The following is a 17,537-nucleotide window of genomic DNA, read 5'->3' as shown; positions in this document are numbered from 1 at the left end:
TAGGTCAAATATCGTCAGCTCATTTGAACTTTAATTTATTGTTTTTGTTTATTTTATATAGCGCCAGTGCTCAAGGACGCTTTACCAACAGCAGGAGAACAAGAAAAACAATAACCTTAAAAAGGTAGAGAAAATGGGAGACTAATAATACATTAAAAGAATGACAAAAGACACGAGAACAAGTGACAAAAGAAACTCATTCCTGTCTTTCAATGACTGCTTTTGTGCGTTTAGGAGAACTAGGCAGCACACTCAGGGCTGCAAGATGGATTTAATTTAGTAGCCTATTCTTAATATTAAAATATATCAGTATGAAAACCAACCTGTTTGTTCCTGCAGATCTTCCTGTTTGACTGTGAATGTCTCTTCAATCTTCACATCTTCACTCTCCTCTTTAATAAACTCCATCTTTATAACAGTGTGGAGATCAGTCGCTTCAGCAGGGTTTTTTTTCTCTGTGTTTGGACACTTAATCCAGTTCAAAATGAACAAAACAATGAACAGAAACAAAATAATTTCTCTTCAACACTTGCTTCAATGGTTTCTTTATTTGAGAGTAATTAACAAAAAGAAATTAGGTGAAACATTTAATTAAAACACTTATACACTTTTCTGTTGTTTTATTCAAACAACAGCCTTCAGTTACTGAGAATAAAATAGTACTACTAAAATACTAAAATAGTTGTATAAAGGGTTAAAATAATATTTCCAACAGCAGGAACATAATATAGCATCGTATAAAAAACTTAAAACTTTAGAACTTTAACTTTAAATCAGTTTATATCTGTAAACGTTTTAAAACAAACCTTTCTCCAGTTGAATCACAGCGACGAAGCAGCGCTGCCTGATGACGTCACACGCCACGGCAAAATAAAAGTCTTTTTTGTTTAACTTTTTTGCCACTATCTGTTGCAGTCATGACTTATTGATACATTTCTCCCATGGTTTTCACTTTACACTTTGTCTGCTCTCTCTCTCACAAACCTTAAATCTAAACATTTTCTTAACTTTTTTTAATCCACTTTATAATGACTTGTATGTCTACAACACTTTCTATTAATATTTGAGTCCAAATCTCATCCTCATAATTATGACCTCTTCTATTTCTACAACTTCATAGGCCTATATAGGGTTTCTTTTTTCACATGAATTGTTGTCTCTTATTATCCACGTTTCCTGCCATTCTTTAGCAATATCTGTAGTAATATTTAGTTTACCTTTACTTACATAAGCATTAAAGGAGTAGTTCACATAAAAATTACAATTCTGTCATTTACTCATCCTCTACTTATTTCAAAACTGTTTCTGCTGAATGCAAATAAAGAGAATACAGGGGCAAAAAACAGCCACTGTATGGTTCAACAGTTCCTATGGACTTGGGGGAAACCAGAGCAGCTGGAGGAAACTCATGCGAACATGGGGAGAACACACAAACAAAAATGTCAACTGACCCAGCTGAGACTCAAACCAACGACCTTCTTACTGTGAGGTGATCAGTGCTACCTACTGCACCACTGTGATGCCCTACATGTATAATTATTTGAGGTATTAAACTGGTATTGGATTAGAACTTCGCTTACAAATAGTTGTTATTTTTAAAATGTGTGAAAAAGCACCATTCAGATGTAGCGACTGTATTGATCTGGGAAATCAAGCATGTATTGTTAAAGACACTATGCTTATTTGTCTTAAGAGATGTTAGGCAGGTCCTGTTCATGTAATATGTTCATGTAATAGTCTATCAAGTTGGTATTGGCATGAACAGCTATACCTGTCAACGGGTTTCTTATATGTTAAACGGTCCTATTCAGTTAATAATCAGGCAGCTATTAATAAAGATGACCGCACACAATGATGATCCATTTATTTAAATGACTATGTGACGCAGATATTTAAAATTCATTGTTGCAAACAAGTTACAGGAGTAAGTGCAGTTGTTGTTGTATGTGATGTCCACCACTGTAATTACACCATAGTGAAAAAAGAAGTCTGAAAAATGCTGTAGTTGGTGTAGGTGGAGCAGGTTAATCACGTTAAAAGTTATGCATTGTGTAGATATGAAAGTGAACTCTTGTCGTTGAATTATTCTGTATAAACTGCCTATACAATAAATTTACTAGTGATGTAATTATTTTCTAATTATAAATATTTAGATGCATCACAGTATGTGATCGCTTTACTGTGTTAAAAGGAAAAGGTTTTGTCAGAGTATCTTATATATGCTTCTGTGAATGTCTATGCATATTTGTGTGCACAAACACAAGTAATGGAGGGAAAAACATCTTTAATACATACCAGGTGAATAAGAGGCTTTCGGGAAAGCTGAGCTGCTTACACATGTTCTGTTCAACTAAAAAACAAAGGAAAGAAAACAAAATTGGCACAGAAACAAGCTACATTTTGATAGTTACAATTTATAAACATAAAGTGTTTACAGTCTTCCAGAAGCCAGTAATAAGCTGCATGTGCTTTAAGATAAATAAAGGAGTCTAAACTCACATAAAGAACAAGTTCAGTAATAAATAAATGACTAAAACTCTGCTAATAGTTAGCTCATGTCAATATATTGACTGAACTTAACACAAATAAAACCTCAATGTGAAGTTTATAAATTGTTTCTTTCAACGAATGATAATATATCACAGTATAATAATATGCATTTTCTATAACTATTATATAAGTGAATGTAGTTGTGTGTATTGAGACATCGGTATGAATTGAGTTTTCAATGCTCATTTGCATCTTTACACAAAGACTTCAGCCAAGCAACTCTGAGAAACTTCTACAAAAACAACACATAACTCTTGCATTACCTTTTAACCAGGCCTGGGGAAAAAAAATTAAAATGTGTTTCAAATCAAAATACCTCAACATAGGTGTATCAACATTAACTACAAAATGCAGCAGCTACAATAAAAAAAGCTTCAATCAATAGTCCTATAAAACAACAGCAACAAAACAAATGAAGATGGCTAAAGTCAACTTATTTTCCCAATACAACATTATTTCTCTAAAAACTGGTTTGTAAAGCAACTGAACCTCTCATCCTCCACAGTAATGTGTCTCCCAGACCCAGACGTCGGCTCTGCATTAGTTAACCACCAGAGGCCGACAAAGCACTTCATAAGCACTTTATCTCTCGTTCCCATAAAAAGAATCCGGCAACAAATTTGGTTTAGAATAAGTTTTCACGTGCATAATAAATTAAACAAACGCGACATACATTTGCGTCAGTCGGTCCAGCTTTAAATAGCCTTCATTAATGCATTAAAACTGACCCAAATGCATACAATACATGATTTCAATTCATTAAAATATAATTTTATTTTTAATAATGAAAACTTTTTTCCCTCGGTGTAAACTGCTGTTTGCTTTTTTTATTGTGGCTTTTTCTAAAACATTTTTTCCCAGTGCAAGTTAAAATCAAGTTCTGTATTTCGGCTGTTTAAGGTCTCACTTTGCATTGAACTTTGAACTTTTTACATTCAGAGATGTTGTTTATGTTCACACAGCTACATTACACATCAACTAAAGTTTAAAATATGATATTGCAGTGGACCACCCATTTAACTATAAAATGCAGCAGCCAAAATAAAAAAGCTTCAAAAAAAAAAAAGTCAAATTATTTTTCCAATACATCTTTATTTCTCTTTAAAGCTATGGTTCGTATAGCTGCTAAACTTCCCATCAGTATCAGTAATGTGTTTTGAGTCTTCACTGTTCTCCACTGCTCATTTGCATCTTTATACCAGCATTAATGGGGGCCAATTGAGTATTAACCAATCACATGCCAGATCAAGTAGGTCAGCAGGGTTGTATCTATATATTCTGCGTTCTTAACAGAAACTTCATTGGCTTATTTAGCTATAAGAGAACAACTTTGGAGGACAAACTACGATTGTTAGTTCCTACATTGAGATTATTACCAACAACAACATACAAAAAAAAAAAAAAAACAGACTGAGGCCATTTCTCATCCCACTTCTTCATTGAAGACTGGAAAGATGAGTTGCACATTCTGAATTTACACTCAAATAATATCTGAATGCTAACATTATAAAATGTAAAATGTAAATATGTGTGGATGCATTGTTCAACAGTGTATTAAGTTTTTCAGTCATTTTTAAAAGCTTTTTTACAACTATTTAGTTATTTGTTTGTTTGTTTGTTTGGTTTGGTTATAAATATTGATTTTATCCTGACAAATGGACTGTAGCCCAAATAAGTTTCAACCTATTACGTATATAAATTTATATAAAAATTTGATGTTTCCCCATTCATTACAAATACAAAACAAAAAGCAGATAAATTATAAAGTGGAAAATGAGGGAGAAATGTATCGATAAGTCATGACTCATAATTAAGAGTGAGTAGGGGGAAAAAGCTAAACAAAAAAAGACTTTTATTGTGGCATGGTGGTGTGACGTCATAAGGCTGCGCCGCTCCCACACTGTGATTCAACTGGAGAAAGGTTTGTTTTAAAGCTTGTACACAGATGTAAACCGACTGATTAAAATTTCAGTGTGTTCATTTAATGTTAGATGTACCTGCAGTTGACAATATTATTTTAACCCTTTATACAAAGAACTAATATTTTACTCACTGTAAGGTCTATTGTTTGAATAAGATAGGATAAACTTTATTTGTCCCGAGAGGAAATTCTTGTCTTGTGCAAATAAGTGCTACAGCGTTGCTGTAAGCAGACAATAAAATAAATCAAACAAACTAAACAATTAAAATCATACCTAAAAAAAGATTGAATAAAGCAACAGTAAAGTGTGTGATAAGTGTTTTAGTGAAGGTTTAATTTATTAAATAGCATGATGTCACTCTATTCCAAGTATACATCAATAAAATGAGAAAAATGGAGTTCTAGTTTACATCGGCTGATTTGTGGCTTTTGTTGCTTGCTCAGACTTACATAATTTCTGTTTGTTAATGACTCATATAAAAAAAACTGTTGAAGCAAGTGTTGAAATTATCTTGTTTTTGTTCAGTGTTTTATTTGTTTTAAACAGGACATTTTTTTATTGTTATGTTCATTTTAAACAGGATAAAGTGTCCAAACGCAGAGAAAAACTCCTGCTGAAGCGACTGATCTCCACACTGTTATAAAGATGGCGTTTATTAAAGAGGAGAGTGAAGATGTGAAGATTGAAGAAACATTTACAGTCAAACAGGAAGATCTGCAGGAACAAACAGGTTAGTTTTCATTCTCAAACACCAACTCAGTCATTTGATCCTCATTCAGATATATTTTAATAATAAGAATACTAAATTAAATCCATCTTGCAGCCCTGAGTGTGCTGCCTAGTTCTCCTAAATGCACATAAGCACTCATTGAAAGACAGGAATGAGTTTCTTTCGTCACTTGTTCTCGTGTCTTATGTCATTATTTTATGTATTATTAGTCTCCCATTTTCTCTTCCTTCTTAAGGTTATTGCTTTTTCTTGTTCTACTACTGTTTGTAAAGCTTCCTTGAACACTGGCACTATATAAAATAAACAAAAACCATAAATTAAAAGCGTTTAACTGAGCTGACGATATTTGACCTTCAGTATTCTCACAGTGTTGCAGTGATAGTGTTAGCTTAGTACTTTCCACTTGCATATGTCCCATTGATCCCAATTCCCCTTTTTTAATTTACTTCATGGGATTAAACTTGTTTCTAGTTGTTACTAGTTCTCACAGATAGTATCTGAATTAGAATTACATCATTATCATAATAACTAATTACCAGGGCTATTGTGTTTAAACAGGGTTTCCACGGAGTCTTAAAATGTCTTAAATTCCAAAATCAAATTTTTAGGCCTTAAATGTCTTAAATTTACTAAAATTGTGTTGTAGGTCTTTAATCTTTTTTAAACAAGTGTTCATTTTCCTTTGTTCATATTTTGTTAACCAGTCTGGCCAAAACCTATACAATCACCAACAATCCATCTCAATAAAACTTTAAACTTTTTTTATTCAAAAAGGTCATTTTAACTCTATTTATCATAATGGATTAAGTATTTTCCTTACAATATCATTTGTTTAAACGTGCTCCATGTATTTACTGCTGAGGACATCGACCTGGACAGATTGTTGTGCATAGATTTAATTTGTTATAGTTTTTAAAACATTTGTAAATTTTTTTATTTTATTTTAAAGAAAGTTTATTTTGGAAAAACGTGTGTGGATACAAGTAGAGCTTGCTTTTTTACACATTTAAAATCTTTTACTAAGAAATATCCAAAATAATAATCTAATATTTTTTTTATTATAATATATTTTTTGATAGGACAAATACAAAATCTGGGCCATTTGAAAAATTCTTTAGTCTTTTATGAGTCTAAAATTTCATTGATAATGGTCATAAAAGTCTTAAATTTAACTTTGTGAAACCTGCAGAAACCCTGGTTTAAGGTATGTCAGAAAACATGGATGCCCCAATTTTAAACATGCTGAATGAAATTGACACTAAAATAATTAATCATTATAAAACATTGTACAGTATTCTGAACTATATGATGTGATGGGACGATGTGAGACAAAACAAACAAATAATAGTGGAACAATAATGTTTAGCGATAACAGTGGCGAATTTAGGCATGGGTAATGTGGGCGATCGCCCAGGCAGGGTGGGATTTTCCTGGGGGCGGCAAAAAAAAATGTCCCCTAGTGAAAGCATTTAGATACAATTACTTTATGCAAATGTATTCATTAAGAGTGGCAATCTCAAAATAAAGACATTAGGGGCCATTTACATTTGGCATTTTTTGCACGTGCGAGTTTGTTATTCTCAATGTGCAACTGAAACATCGCTTGTGAAAGCAAACTGATGCATGCATACAGAAAACCAGCAACTCACACATGCTCCTGTGTGAATCCCGATTGTTTGCATGCACGCCGAAAAAATAAGCGTCGCTCATGTGCCATGAAACTGAATTAACAGCCTTTTGTGCAGAAGTGTCGGCACACAGCGAGTTTTGCATAGTTTATGTAAAGTGTATGTAATTTAACGATGGTGTTACTTTCACTAAGCATGGCTATAAAGCAGAAAGGAGGGATAAAGAGTCAGGGAGGTAGGACAGGTCTAAAGGTCTAAGACAAAAGATAATTTGGTAACACTTTACAATAACTACACACTATAAACCATTTATTATGGATTAGCAAATACTGAATTCATTATTTGTTTAGCATTATCTGTTTAGCATTAACTCTAAATTAATAAACATTATTAAACAGTTTATAACTGCAGCTACACATGCTGTATTTCAGACTTACAACCACATTTATAATTTGCTTAATAATTGTACTTTCATACTTTGTTAAGGATTAATTTCCTATTACTAAATTAAGTATGGGGAGTTAAGCGCAATGTTTATGATAAGTGGGGGCGGAGCGGGCCAGAATGACGGTGGCAGCAGGTCAGATGACTGTCAGACCAAGGGGAAATGTCCCTATGTCTCCCTATGGCCAGTTCGCCCTTGAGTTTTACTGTTTTCTATTGTTTATTATTCCTGGTCATTTCTCCAATAATTGTAAGTTTTAAAACAATAGCATATAAGATCAGGTCACTGCTATGATATGATTGACAATTTATGTATGTCACTGTTTGTCATTGTGCTCTGTTTATTCTGAGAGCTGAGGCTGAGTGTTTGTAGAGCTTTTAACTCTTGAAATGATTAACTCTGCGTCATTCTAACACTGGATAAACAGAATCCTGTGTTATCTGTAATCTCGTTCCACACTGCTCATGCTATACCTGATGTTCATTAATAGACGTTTCACAATCACAAGCCCCAGGTTAACATTGTAATTTGTATATTTATGTTGTCAATGTCCCTGACTGGACAAACAGCAGGTCATCTTTTTAGATGGCATTTCTGCATCTTGTCGGGTTAATAATATCTGCAAATTAGGAGAAATACTAGCCTTTTAGAAAGAAGCTACTATTATACCAATACCTAAACCAGGAAAAGATCATTTAAATAATTATCGTCCAACAGCACTTACCAGTTGCCTTTGCAAAACAATGGAACAAATGATTAATGATCGATTGGTGTGGATTTAAAAAAAAAACAGAAGATTAATTAATATCAGTGTGGGTTTAGAAGAGGGAAAAGTACTCTTTGCCATCTTATACGATTAGAATCTTTTGTACGAGATGGTTTTATTAAAAAGGACACATGCAAGCAGTTTTTTTTTTTTTTTTTTAATCCGGAAAAGGCCTTTGACACTACCAGGAGGTATGGTATTTTAAAAGATTTTCACGAGATGGGTGTTTGAGGAAATTTGCCTAATTTTATTGCAAATTTTTTTTATTCAATAGAGTTTTTCGTGTGCGTATGAAAACTATATTATCTGAATATGTGAGCATATATAGCATATATGAGAATCAGGAGTGCCCCAAGAAAGTATACTATCAGTAACACTATTTAGTATTAAAATTAATAATATTGTAAATGTTAATGGGAATAATATATTTCGTATGTCAGGGTTCTGCCACTCTGATCTTGTAAATTCTTGTTTTGGTGGCAGATCTTTGACACTACTCATGTCTGGTCCTGTTTCTGTCTCTGTGTGCGCGCGCCGTCGTGGGTGTACGCAGAGTGTGCGCGCTCCTGCTTGACGTGGCCGCGTGCGCGCTCTGCGTCCCTCAGACGCGTGCGCTCTTGTACTCGTGTTTGTGTTTTCGTTTGTCAGCAGCGTGGTGTTTCATTCCCAGCGTCTCAGTCTTGTTGGTTTCGGTTTTGGTCGGCGCTGGGATGAAGCATGCACGCTGCGTGTGTGAGCGCACGGTGAGTGTTTTCATTCATCGTGTGCTCATGTCTTGCGTCTTTTGTCAAAGCACGTGGCTCGGTGTTTACATTGTGGTCACGTGCTTTTGTCGTGTGCTTCAGTGTTGTGTTATGTGAGCGCATGGCTTGTATTGTCTGTCTGTGTCATGCGCTCTCCCGTCTATTGTCTAGTCCCACCCTCCTTGTTAACCCATTATTAGTTAATTGTGTTCACCTGTGTGTCAATTTACTTTTTGCTTTATAATCCCCCTCATGTTTTCAGTCCTTTGTCAGTTCGTCGTCGATATTCCCTCTGTGTTCCTGTTTCCAGTCATGTCTTGCCAGCCCAGCCCAGCCAAGTTTGTCTGTTTTTGATTCATGTTTTCCCCCTCGGGGTAGTTTATTTTGCCTTTTTGTTTTATTTGTACTTTATTATTAATAAAACCCAATTATTGTTTGCACTTGAGTCCTCGCTTCTTTTCCCCTCACCGAACCCTGACATCGTAGTTTATATGTAGATGATTTATGTATTTGTTATAAAGGAAAAATATGTATACAATCAAGAGACAAATTTAAATATGTATAAATAAAATATATGACTGGTCAGTTTTAAATGGTTTTAATTTTTCTAAGTTAAAAACTGTATGCATGCATTTTTGTTTTTTAAGATCTATGCATTTAGATCAGGAGCTTTTTTAGATAGAGAAACTATACAAGTTGTGAAAAAGGTAAAGTTCCTTGGAATGAGTTTTGACAATAAGCAGTGTTTTATTCCTCATATTAAAGTATCATGAAATAGATGTTTTAAAACAATCAATGTATGAACTTAATCTTAGAAAGGTAAAATAAATAAATAAATTAAGACCTCTGTAATGAAATCCAAGACTTTGTATAAATGTGTACACGTTAATGGACCAAACACAATATGATCTGATTTATTTTACATTTAAACAATTTATTTTTACATTTTATCAATTTGCATCAAAATGTGTAGCCAATGTTTCCTGTGTCTTCTCACTTTTCAGCTTTTGATGAGAGTTTTTAAGACTTAATGAAAACTGTTTTATTTATTTATTTTAGACTTAATTGAAGTGAATGAGGGGAGTAAAGAGGAGGAACATCATGTCAAAATTGAGGAAAAAACCTATTTACAGACTGATGGTATTTTGAAAAGGAGAGACAAGAACCGTTTCATCTGCACTCAGTGTGGAAAGAGTTTTGGAAGAAAAGACAATCTTAAGATTCACATGAAAATACACACTGGAGAGAAACCATTCACATGCACTCAGTGTGGGAAGAGTTTCAGCCAATCATCAAACCTTAATGACCACATGATGATCCACACTGGAGAGAAACCATTCACATGCACTCAGTGTGGGAAGAGTTTCAGGAAGTCATCATCCCTTACTCTACACATGATGATCCACACTGGAGAAAAACCATTCACATGCACTCAGTGTGGGAAGAGTTACAGCCAATCATCACACCTTAATCAACACATGATGGTCCACACTGGAGAGAAACCATTCACATGCACTCAGTGTGGGAAAAGTTTTAACCGCTCATCAGGCCTTTATCAACATATGAGGATTCACACTGGAGAGAAACCATTCACATGCACTCAGTGTGGAAAAAGTTTTAACCGCTCATCAAACCTTTATAAACACATGAGGAACCACACTGGAGAGAAACCATTCTCATGTGTTCAGTGTGGGAAGAGTTTTAACTTCTCATCAACCCTTTATCAACACATGACAATCCACACTGGAGAGAAACCATTCACATGCACTCAGTGTGGGAAGAGTTTTACCTGCTCATCACGCCTTCATCAACACATGAGGATCCACACTGGAGAGAAACCATTCACATGCACTCAGTGTGGGAAGTGTTTTAACTTTTCATCAAACCTTAATCGACACATGAGGATCCACAGTGGAGAGAAACCATACACATGCACTCAGTGTGGGAAGAGTTTCAGCCAATCATCACACCTTAATCAACACATCATGAGCCACACTGGAGAGAAACCATTCATGTCTAATCATCTTGTTTAATCCCGCCCCTTTTCGCAGTGGCGTACAACAGAATTTCGCATACTCAATAGTGATGGGAAGTTCGGATCATTTTATTTACTGATCGAGATGAACAAATCTTTTTTCGAGTCATTTCGTTAATTTGGTTCAATTTGCCAAAATATTATTAAAATGTTACGAATTGCTTCCAAACACATCTACAACTAGCCCAGAAGGTTGATTACACGACAAATGAGTCATAAATAAATTATAAGAAGAAGAAAATAACAATTCAATGTTTACCTGCTCTTTTGTCTATGGGTATTTATGTCTGTTTGCTCAGCTCACCTCTTCATGTCTTCAAATGTCAGTGGTGCGTTCACGTTACAATGACAGTCACATATAATCTTAACCAATGTACACAGTCTGAGCCGATAGGAGCCATGATAATTAGTTCACCTTTCGAGTCTTATGGTTGTTGAGTCGTTCATCATGTGACAGAATAACTCAAACCAGAGGACTCGAGAGTTGAATAAATCAATTCTTTTTTTTTTTTGGCTCTAAACTCATATGATTGGCCGGTGATGAACGTATGATTCAAACCCGAGGACTCGAGAGGTGAACAGATCAATTTTTTTTCTGGCTCTAAATGCATATGATTGGCATATAAATGCATATGGTAGGCTGTAGTCTTTCATGTGGTGAACGAACGACTCGATAGAGGACTCGAAAAATGAACTGATCTTGTCTCGCACTACACATCGTGCACATGAGCGAATTAATGAATCTTTTAGTTCATCTGAGTCATTCATTCTTTTGTCACATAACATGAAAGAAAACATAAGAGATGAGTTATTTAATAAATCAAATAGTCTTTGTGAATAGTTTTGTAACATATGATTCTGCCGGCATTAGACACTTAAACACTGTTTAATTGTTGATTATTGTTTTATTATTATTATTATTATTTTACCAGAAAAGCTTTTATAACAAATCCGATTACTTTATAAATCACGACAATAAAATAAGCAAAAGAAAAACAAAATAGTGCACATCAAGCTAGGCTTTTTAATAAATAAAAACAAGTAAGCTTTAATTTAAATAACGCGTTTGTGCCATAAAATCTTTATATGAAATATGGCAACTCTTCCCAATAGATGTCTTTATGAAACAGCAATTTAAGTGAAAGATAATACAAATAAAAATACAAAAGCCACAAGGCCTAATGAGCTTAACAAATTGACTTGAGAATAGAACAGTGCATTTTTAAAAAAATTAAAATTAAATAAGCTTTAAAACAACACTGTGTGGCTTTACTTGTTGGACTTGGCTTAAGGTTTGTTAGCATTCAAAAACACAAGCTCTGAACCTTTAATAGGCTGAGTCTGTTTCTTCTTGTGTCATTAGTTGTTGTCGCAGGATAAAAGCTGCTAAATGAGTAAATGCAAATGCAAACTTTCTTTATACAAATATTAGACCAATACATAAAGTCTGCATAGAAAAACATTATTAATCAAAAATGGGGTATAAATGAACAAATTACAAATTACTTGTTATTGTAGAATTTAATTAATCTATCCCCTAGCTTAGTGTTTGTTTTCTGATAGCAAGCCAGCAAATAGACAAATCAATATATATATATATATATATATATATATATATATATATATATATATATATATATATATATATATATATATATATATATATATATATATACTAGATATAAACCACATATCCAGTAGAAAAAAAGTAACAATAACTTAGTGACAATAGGACAGAACTTTTTTATTTCTTAGAAAATGCTTTTTAGGTACACATTGTTTGTTGATTTTATGAAAAGTTTAAAATATGATCATATGATGCAACAAAAAATCAGTTTTACATAAATATTATTGACTGAGGTTCTCATTGCAGAGTACAGTGGAACTACAGTTTAAGATCAGATATGCACATAATAGTGTAAGGATGGCTAAATCTCTCCATAATATTTAAATCTGCAAACTGTTATGGAACTCCACACGAGACAAGAGCATGAGAATGGTCAGGCACTAAAACAATAAACTTTCCAATGTGAGAAGAAGATCAGCTAGAAAACCAGTTGTTCAGGTTGTCTCGATCATGCATCCTGAGCCCCCCTCTTTGCCCTGGACTTTACCTTCTCCACCAGTGCAGCTCACTCATATTCCACACAGAATGTTTAAATTTTTAATTTGGTGCATCTTGGGGCTTTATATTCATGTTTGGTGTGATTTTAAATGTCTCTGTGTGATTGTTAAAGTGGTCTTAATTTCACTGTAATATTTTACAATCTCCTTTATATCAGTTAATTTGGGTTTTGACTTTGAAAAGATCTTTGCCAGATGCTCCACTCCAGGGAAAATGGTCTTCGCATCAACTCATGACCAGGCAAGAGTCTTGGTGAAGCATTTATTTTCTTGAATTTATGATGAGTTGAGTATTTAGGCAAAGGGTGCAGAAGTGTCCGTGTGATCCTGTAGACAGGATACCCCATTGCAGGTTGTGAGTCTCTGAGCTCTGCATCAGGACTTATATGCTGCAAAGTATTTCTACATGGTCAGGTATTCCTCTTTAACTCTTAAATGTATCTTTGAGTAAATTATGTTGTACAATCTTGATTGGCTTATTTTGTTTAATTATGTGAACTGCAATGGAAAATCTTTTCCTGACAAATAAATGTAAAATTCTTGTTTAACTCTAATATCTCCTGAAATCATTTAAATCTAGTACATTGTTTAGGCTGATGTTTCCGCAGCCTACGACGAGAATTAGTCATATATTCAGGCGCAATAGATAGAGCATAGGCACAGCAGTAGAGACTTGTTTATTTCTGACAATCACTGATGATATAATCTAGGGGCTAAATCAAACTTTCTTTAAGTATAAGCAAGCATGGGGCGGCCTATTATTACTTAAAGAAAATTAGCATATCTGCTAAGAATCGGAACTGGCGAAGATATGTTCGTGAGCAGATGAAACTGGCCAGCATACTGACTCTAAGCGACTTGAAGTGAACGATGAAACATTAATGGAATATAAGGATTTATTAGATTAAACAATCTAAATTAGACCTAATCACAACCTATAAGGTAATCTGCTTGAATTAGATGAATCTAAATCTAAAATTATTATAAACTGGAGTCAGATTAAAATTCAGAGCTAGAAACAAATTTAAATAAATTATAACGAACAAAAATATTTCTTTTCACATGTGCTAAAAGGTTTACACGCATTTAACCTTCACCCTTGCTGTTAGTTCCGTCATGGGACTAATAGATGGACTCTTACATGAGTGTGTATTTATATAGTTTATAACCATAATAGTTCTACAGTTTCTACTATTTCACTTGTTGTTGGTTTCTATTTTATTGCGCATTTTATTTCAATAGTGTATTTATTTTGTTAAAGAGCACATATTATGAGTTTTTGAAAATGCCCTTCCATGTAGTGTTTAACAGCTCTAAGTGAAGTGAAATATGCAGCTAAGGCTTATATCTGTAAGTGTACAGTGTTTAAAACGGTTGATTCATCTATAAAAGAGTCGACTCATAGTGCTTCAAATGAGTCGTCTTGATAATGAGTCATTAGGTGTTTTGTGATGACGTATCTATGAAACACAAGTAGTTGCGTGCGCAAACCCGGGAGATTTGAAACCTGCGGCCTCGCCCACTAACACAGAAAAAAGCCACACACACACAAGCACTTCGGTCGAATGTGACGTCACATTGTGCTGATGGATCTTATTGAGTCTATACCCAAAGATGAAACCTCAGCATTAGCCCAGCCTTGAGCAGTTTGATTGCTTCTGGAAACTACATGCTTTAGACTGGGTGTATATTACATGCCTAATAATCAATTTTTAGACTGTGTGTGTGTGTGTGTGTGTGTGTGTGTGTGTAGGCCTATTATTATTTAAAATAACAATTTAAAATAAAATTGATTATATTATGTAAAAAATATTATTCTTTATAATTATATCCAGTTCCCCTAAAACTTGCTTAAATACCATATACATTTATTAAATAAATAAAACCAAAAAGCTGACAAGACGTGGAGCAACCATGACCAGAGCGTTCCAGAGAGAAGGTGTCTCAAAATGCAGTGGCCCAGCTCGCTGCAATTGCAGAGCTGTACTTTGCTAACAGGGAGCAATTTAACAGAATCAGCTTCACACCAGGAAAAATAACAGAGTTCGCTCAAAAGTGTAGAGCTCATTTTTTGGAGATTTTTGCATAAAGGTTGTATCAATGAAAAGTAAGGGTTCACTTTTGTCTTTCTATCTGAATAAGTGATTAGAGTAGATTTGCTTTGTCACTTATTGTTAAGGCCATGTTTTTTGTATGTTTCTTTGTTCAATAATGCTCCTGTTTACTGTTGCTAAAATGTAGAAGCAAAAACCTACAGCACAATAAGCTTAGCTTATACAGTTGAAGTCAGAATTATTAGCCCCCTTTTGATTTTCTTTCCCTTTTTTAAATATTTCCCAAATGATGTTTAACAGAGCAAGGAAATTTTCACAGCACATCTGATAATATTTTTTCTTCTGGAGAAAGTATTATTTGTTTTATTATGGCAAGAATAAAAGCAGGTTAAAAAATTTTTAAAGCCATTTTTGGGACAAAATTATTAACCTCTTTAAGCTATTTTTTTTCGATAGTCTTCAGAACAAACCATCATTATACAATAACTTGCCTAATTACCCTAACCTGCCTAGTTCACCCTATTAACTTAGTTAAGCCTTTAAATGTCACTTTACGCTGTATAGAAGTGTCTTGAAGAGTATCAAGTAAAATATTATTTACTGTCATTATGGCAAAGATAAAATAAATAAGTTATTAGAAATGGGTTTTTAAAACTATTATGCTTGGAAATGTGCTGAAACAATCTCCCCTCCATTAAACAGAAATTGGGGGAAAAAAATGAACAGGGGCGCTAATAATACAGGGGGGCTAATAATTCTGACTTCAACTGTAATGCCAAAGGAAAAAAAAAATATTGACATCGGATGCAAATTTTTAAAATTCCGACTAAAATAATTAATTTTCTTTTCAGCTTAATCCCTTTATTAATCTGGGGTTGCCACAATGGAATGAACCACCAGCTTATCCAGCAACATCCATGTTTTACACAGCAGATGCCCTTCCAGCTGCAATGCACCACTGGGAAACATCCAAGCACACACATATTTGAGCCTACTCAATTTACCTGTACCACATGTCTTTGGACTTGTGGAGGGAACCGGAGCACCCAGAGGACACCCACGCGAACACAGGGAGAACATGCAAACTCCACACAGAAATCCCGCCTGACCAAGCTGAGGCTCGAACCAACGACCTTCTTACTGTGAGGTGAACATTCTACCCTCTGCGCCACCACGTTGCCCACCATTTGAATTGTTTTTCTAAAATTAGTTTTTTTTTCAGCCTACTGTTTGAAAGATAATGAAAAAAATATTTGCCACAAAAAAAGTTTAATTGCAGAACTGAGACTTAAAAAAAATATTCATTTTAGAAAAAAAAATGTATATGGTGGCTGCATGGTGGTGAAGTGGGTAGCATGTTTGCCTCACAGCAAGGAGGTCACTAGTTTGAGCCTCGGCTGGGTCAGTTGGTGTTTCTGTGCTGATCATCTCCCGATGTTTGTGTGGGTTTCCTCTGGGTGCTCTGGTTTCCCTGACAAGTCCAAAAACGTGTGGTACAGGGGAATTGGGTAGGCTAATGTGTATGAGTGTGTGAATGAGTGTATATGGTTGTTTTCCAGTGATGGGTTGCAGCTGGAAGGGCATCTGCTGCATAAAACATATGCTAAATATGTTGGTAGTTCATTCTGCTTTGGCGACCCCTGATTAATAAAGGGACTAAGCTGAAAAAAATGAATGAATAAATGTTATATGGCAATTAAAGGTTTTGCATCTGAACTCTTCAAATGTAACAATTGTTTTTAGTTGTCCTGAAGTGAATGTTTTCCTCAGCTTAATTATCTGGGCTGTTTATTTTGTTTTTTGACAGCAATACATTAAAAGCAGTTGGATGAACTAATGACTCTGGTATTTATTTTATGTTCTTGTATGTGTGGTGCTGTTGTGTCTATCTTCAAATACTTGCATCAGTGTTGCTACTACCTGTCTGTTGACTATCTGCTGAACATTTACAGAATAGTAACCATGCTGTCTGTGATGTTGGCTCCTTACAGTCATTCACCAGCATTTCTTAATTTTTCACTTCATATTGATTGGCCTAGTGTGACAACAGATGAGCAGATAAATGTAACTTAATGTAAACTAACTGTCTACTGAAAGTTGGGTTAAATGTAACGAATAGTTAGTTGAAGACTTTTGCAAATGCATGTATGAAATTTTTACCTAACCCTAACTTTATATTTGTTTAAAGTTCATTTTAAATTATGTTGTGTTGCTTCTTATAGGCATCTGAATGTTTACTAAAAGTCTAATGATAAGCTGATTAACAACTACATGCAGACACTGACAACAAAAAAATCTTGATGGTAAATTTTCTGAAAACTTGTTTAAGATTTGTTGCATATCTACTAATACACTGTAATACACTACAACCTAATTTGGTAGCATGTAACTGATCAAAAGTTTAATAAATGTTGAGGATTTGTTGCATATCTACTAATACTTTGTTGAACATCTGTTGAAGATTTGTTACATATCTACTGATAGATTGTTGACCATCTAGAACTTATTTTGGTAACACAACTTACTAAAAGTTTAATAAA

The 17,537-nt window shown here is 34.3% G+C and overlaps 2 protein-coding genes across 4 annotated transcripts in view; one reads left to right on the top strand and one right to left on the bottom strand.

Annotated features, from left to right (window-relative positions):
* Window positions 1-17,537, bottom strand: part of LOC110439488 (uncharacterized) — a 95,437-nt gene that overhangs the window by 9,816 nt on the left and 68,084 nt on the right. Inside the window, exons 1-2 of one of the 3 annotated variants that reach the window (XM_087250162.1) lie at window positions 807-836; window positions 324-468 (exon numbers count right to left, since the gene is read on the bottom strand). The exons of 1 other annotated variant lie outside the window; for it this stretch is intronic. In XM_087250162.1, the coding sequence (XP_087106288.1) occupies window positions 324-408 (85 nt within the window). In that variant the 5' untranslated portion in view covers window positions 409-468; window positions 807-836. Of the gene's footprint in view, window positions 1-323; window positions 837-17,537 lie in introns of those variants that run through there. One more of the 3 variants, XM_088650454.1, reaches the window with a different exon arrangement.
* LOC147845203 (uncharacterized) overlaps window positions 4,418-17,537 on the top strand; it is a 449,333-nt gene continuing 436,213 nt past the window's right edge. The window contains exons 1-3 of the mRNA XM_087250354.2: window positions 4,418-4,471; window positions 5,053-5,202; window positions 9,844-10,766. Coding sequence (XP_087106480.2) covers window positions 5,118-5,202; window positions 9,844-10,766 — 1,008 coding nt within the window. The 5' untranslated portion in view covers window positions 4,418-4,471; window positions 5,053-5,117. The remainder of the gene's footprint in view (window positions 4,472-5,052; window positions 5,203-9,843; window positions 10,767-17,537) is intronic.

The sequence above is a fragment of the Danio rerio genome, chromosome 4 (assembly GCF_052040795.2).
Source record: "Danio rerio strain M-AB ecotype USA chromosome 4, GRCz13ab, whole genome shotgun sequence".
NCBI classification, from domain to species: Eukaryota; Metazoa; Chordata; class Actinopteri; order Cypriniformes; family Danionidae; genus Danio; species Danio rerio.
The sequence above is the reverse complement of the archived record's forward strand: the minus strand, read 5'-3'. Positions and strand labels throughout refer to the sequence as shown.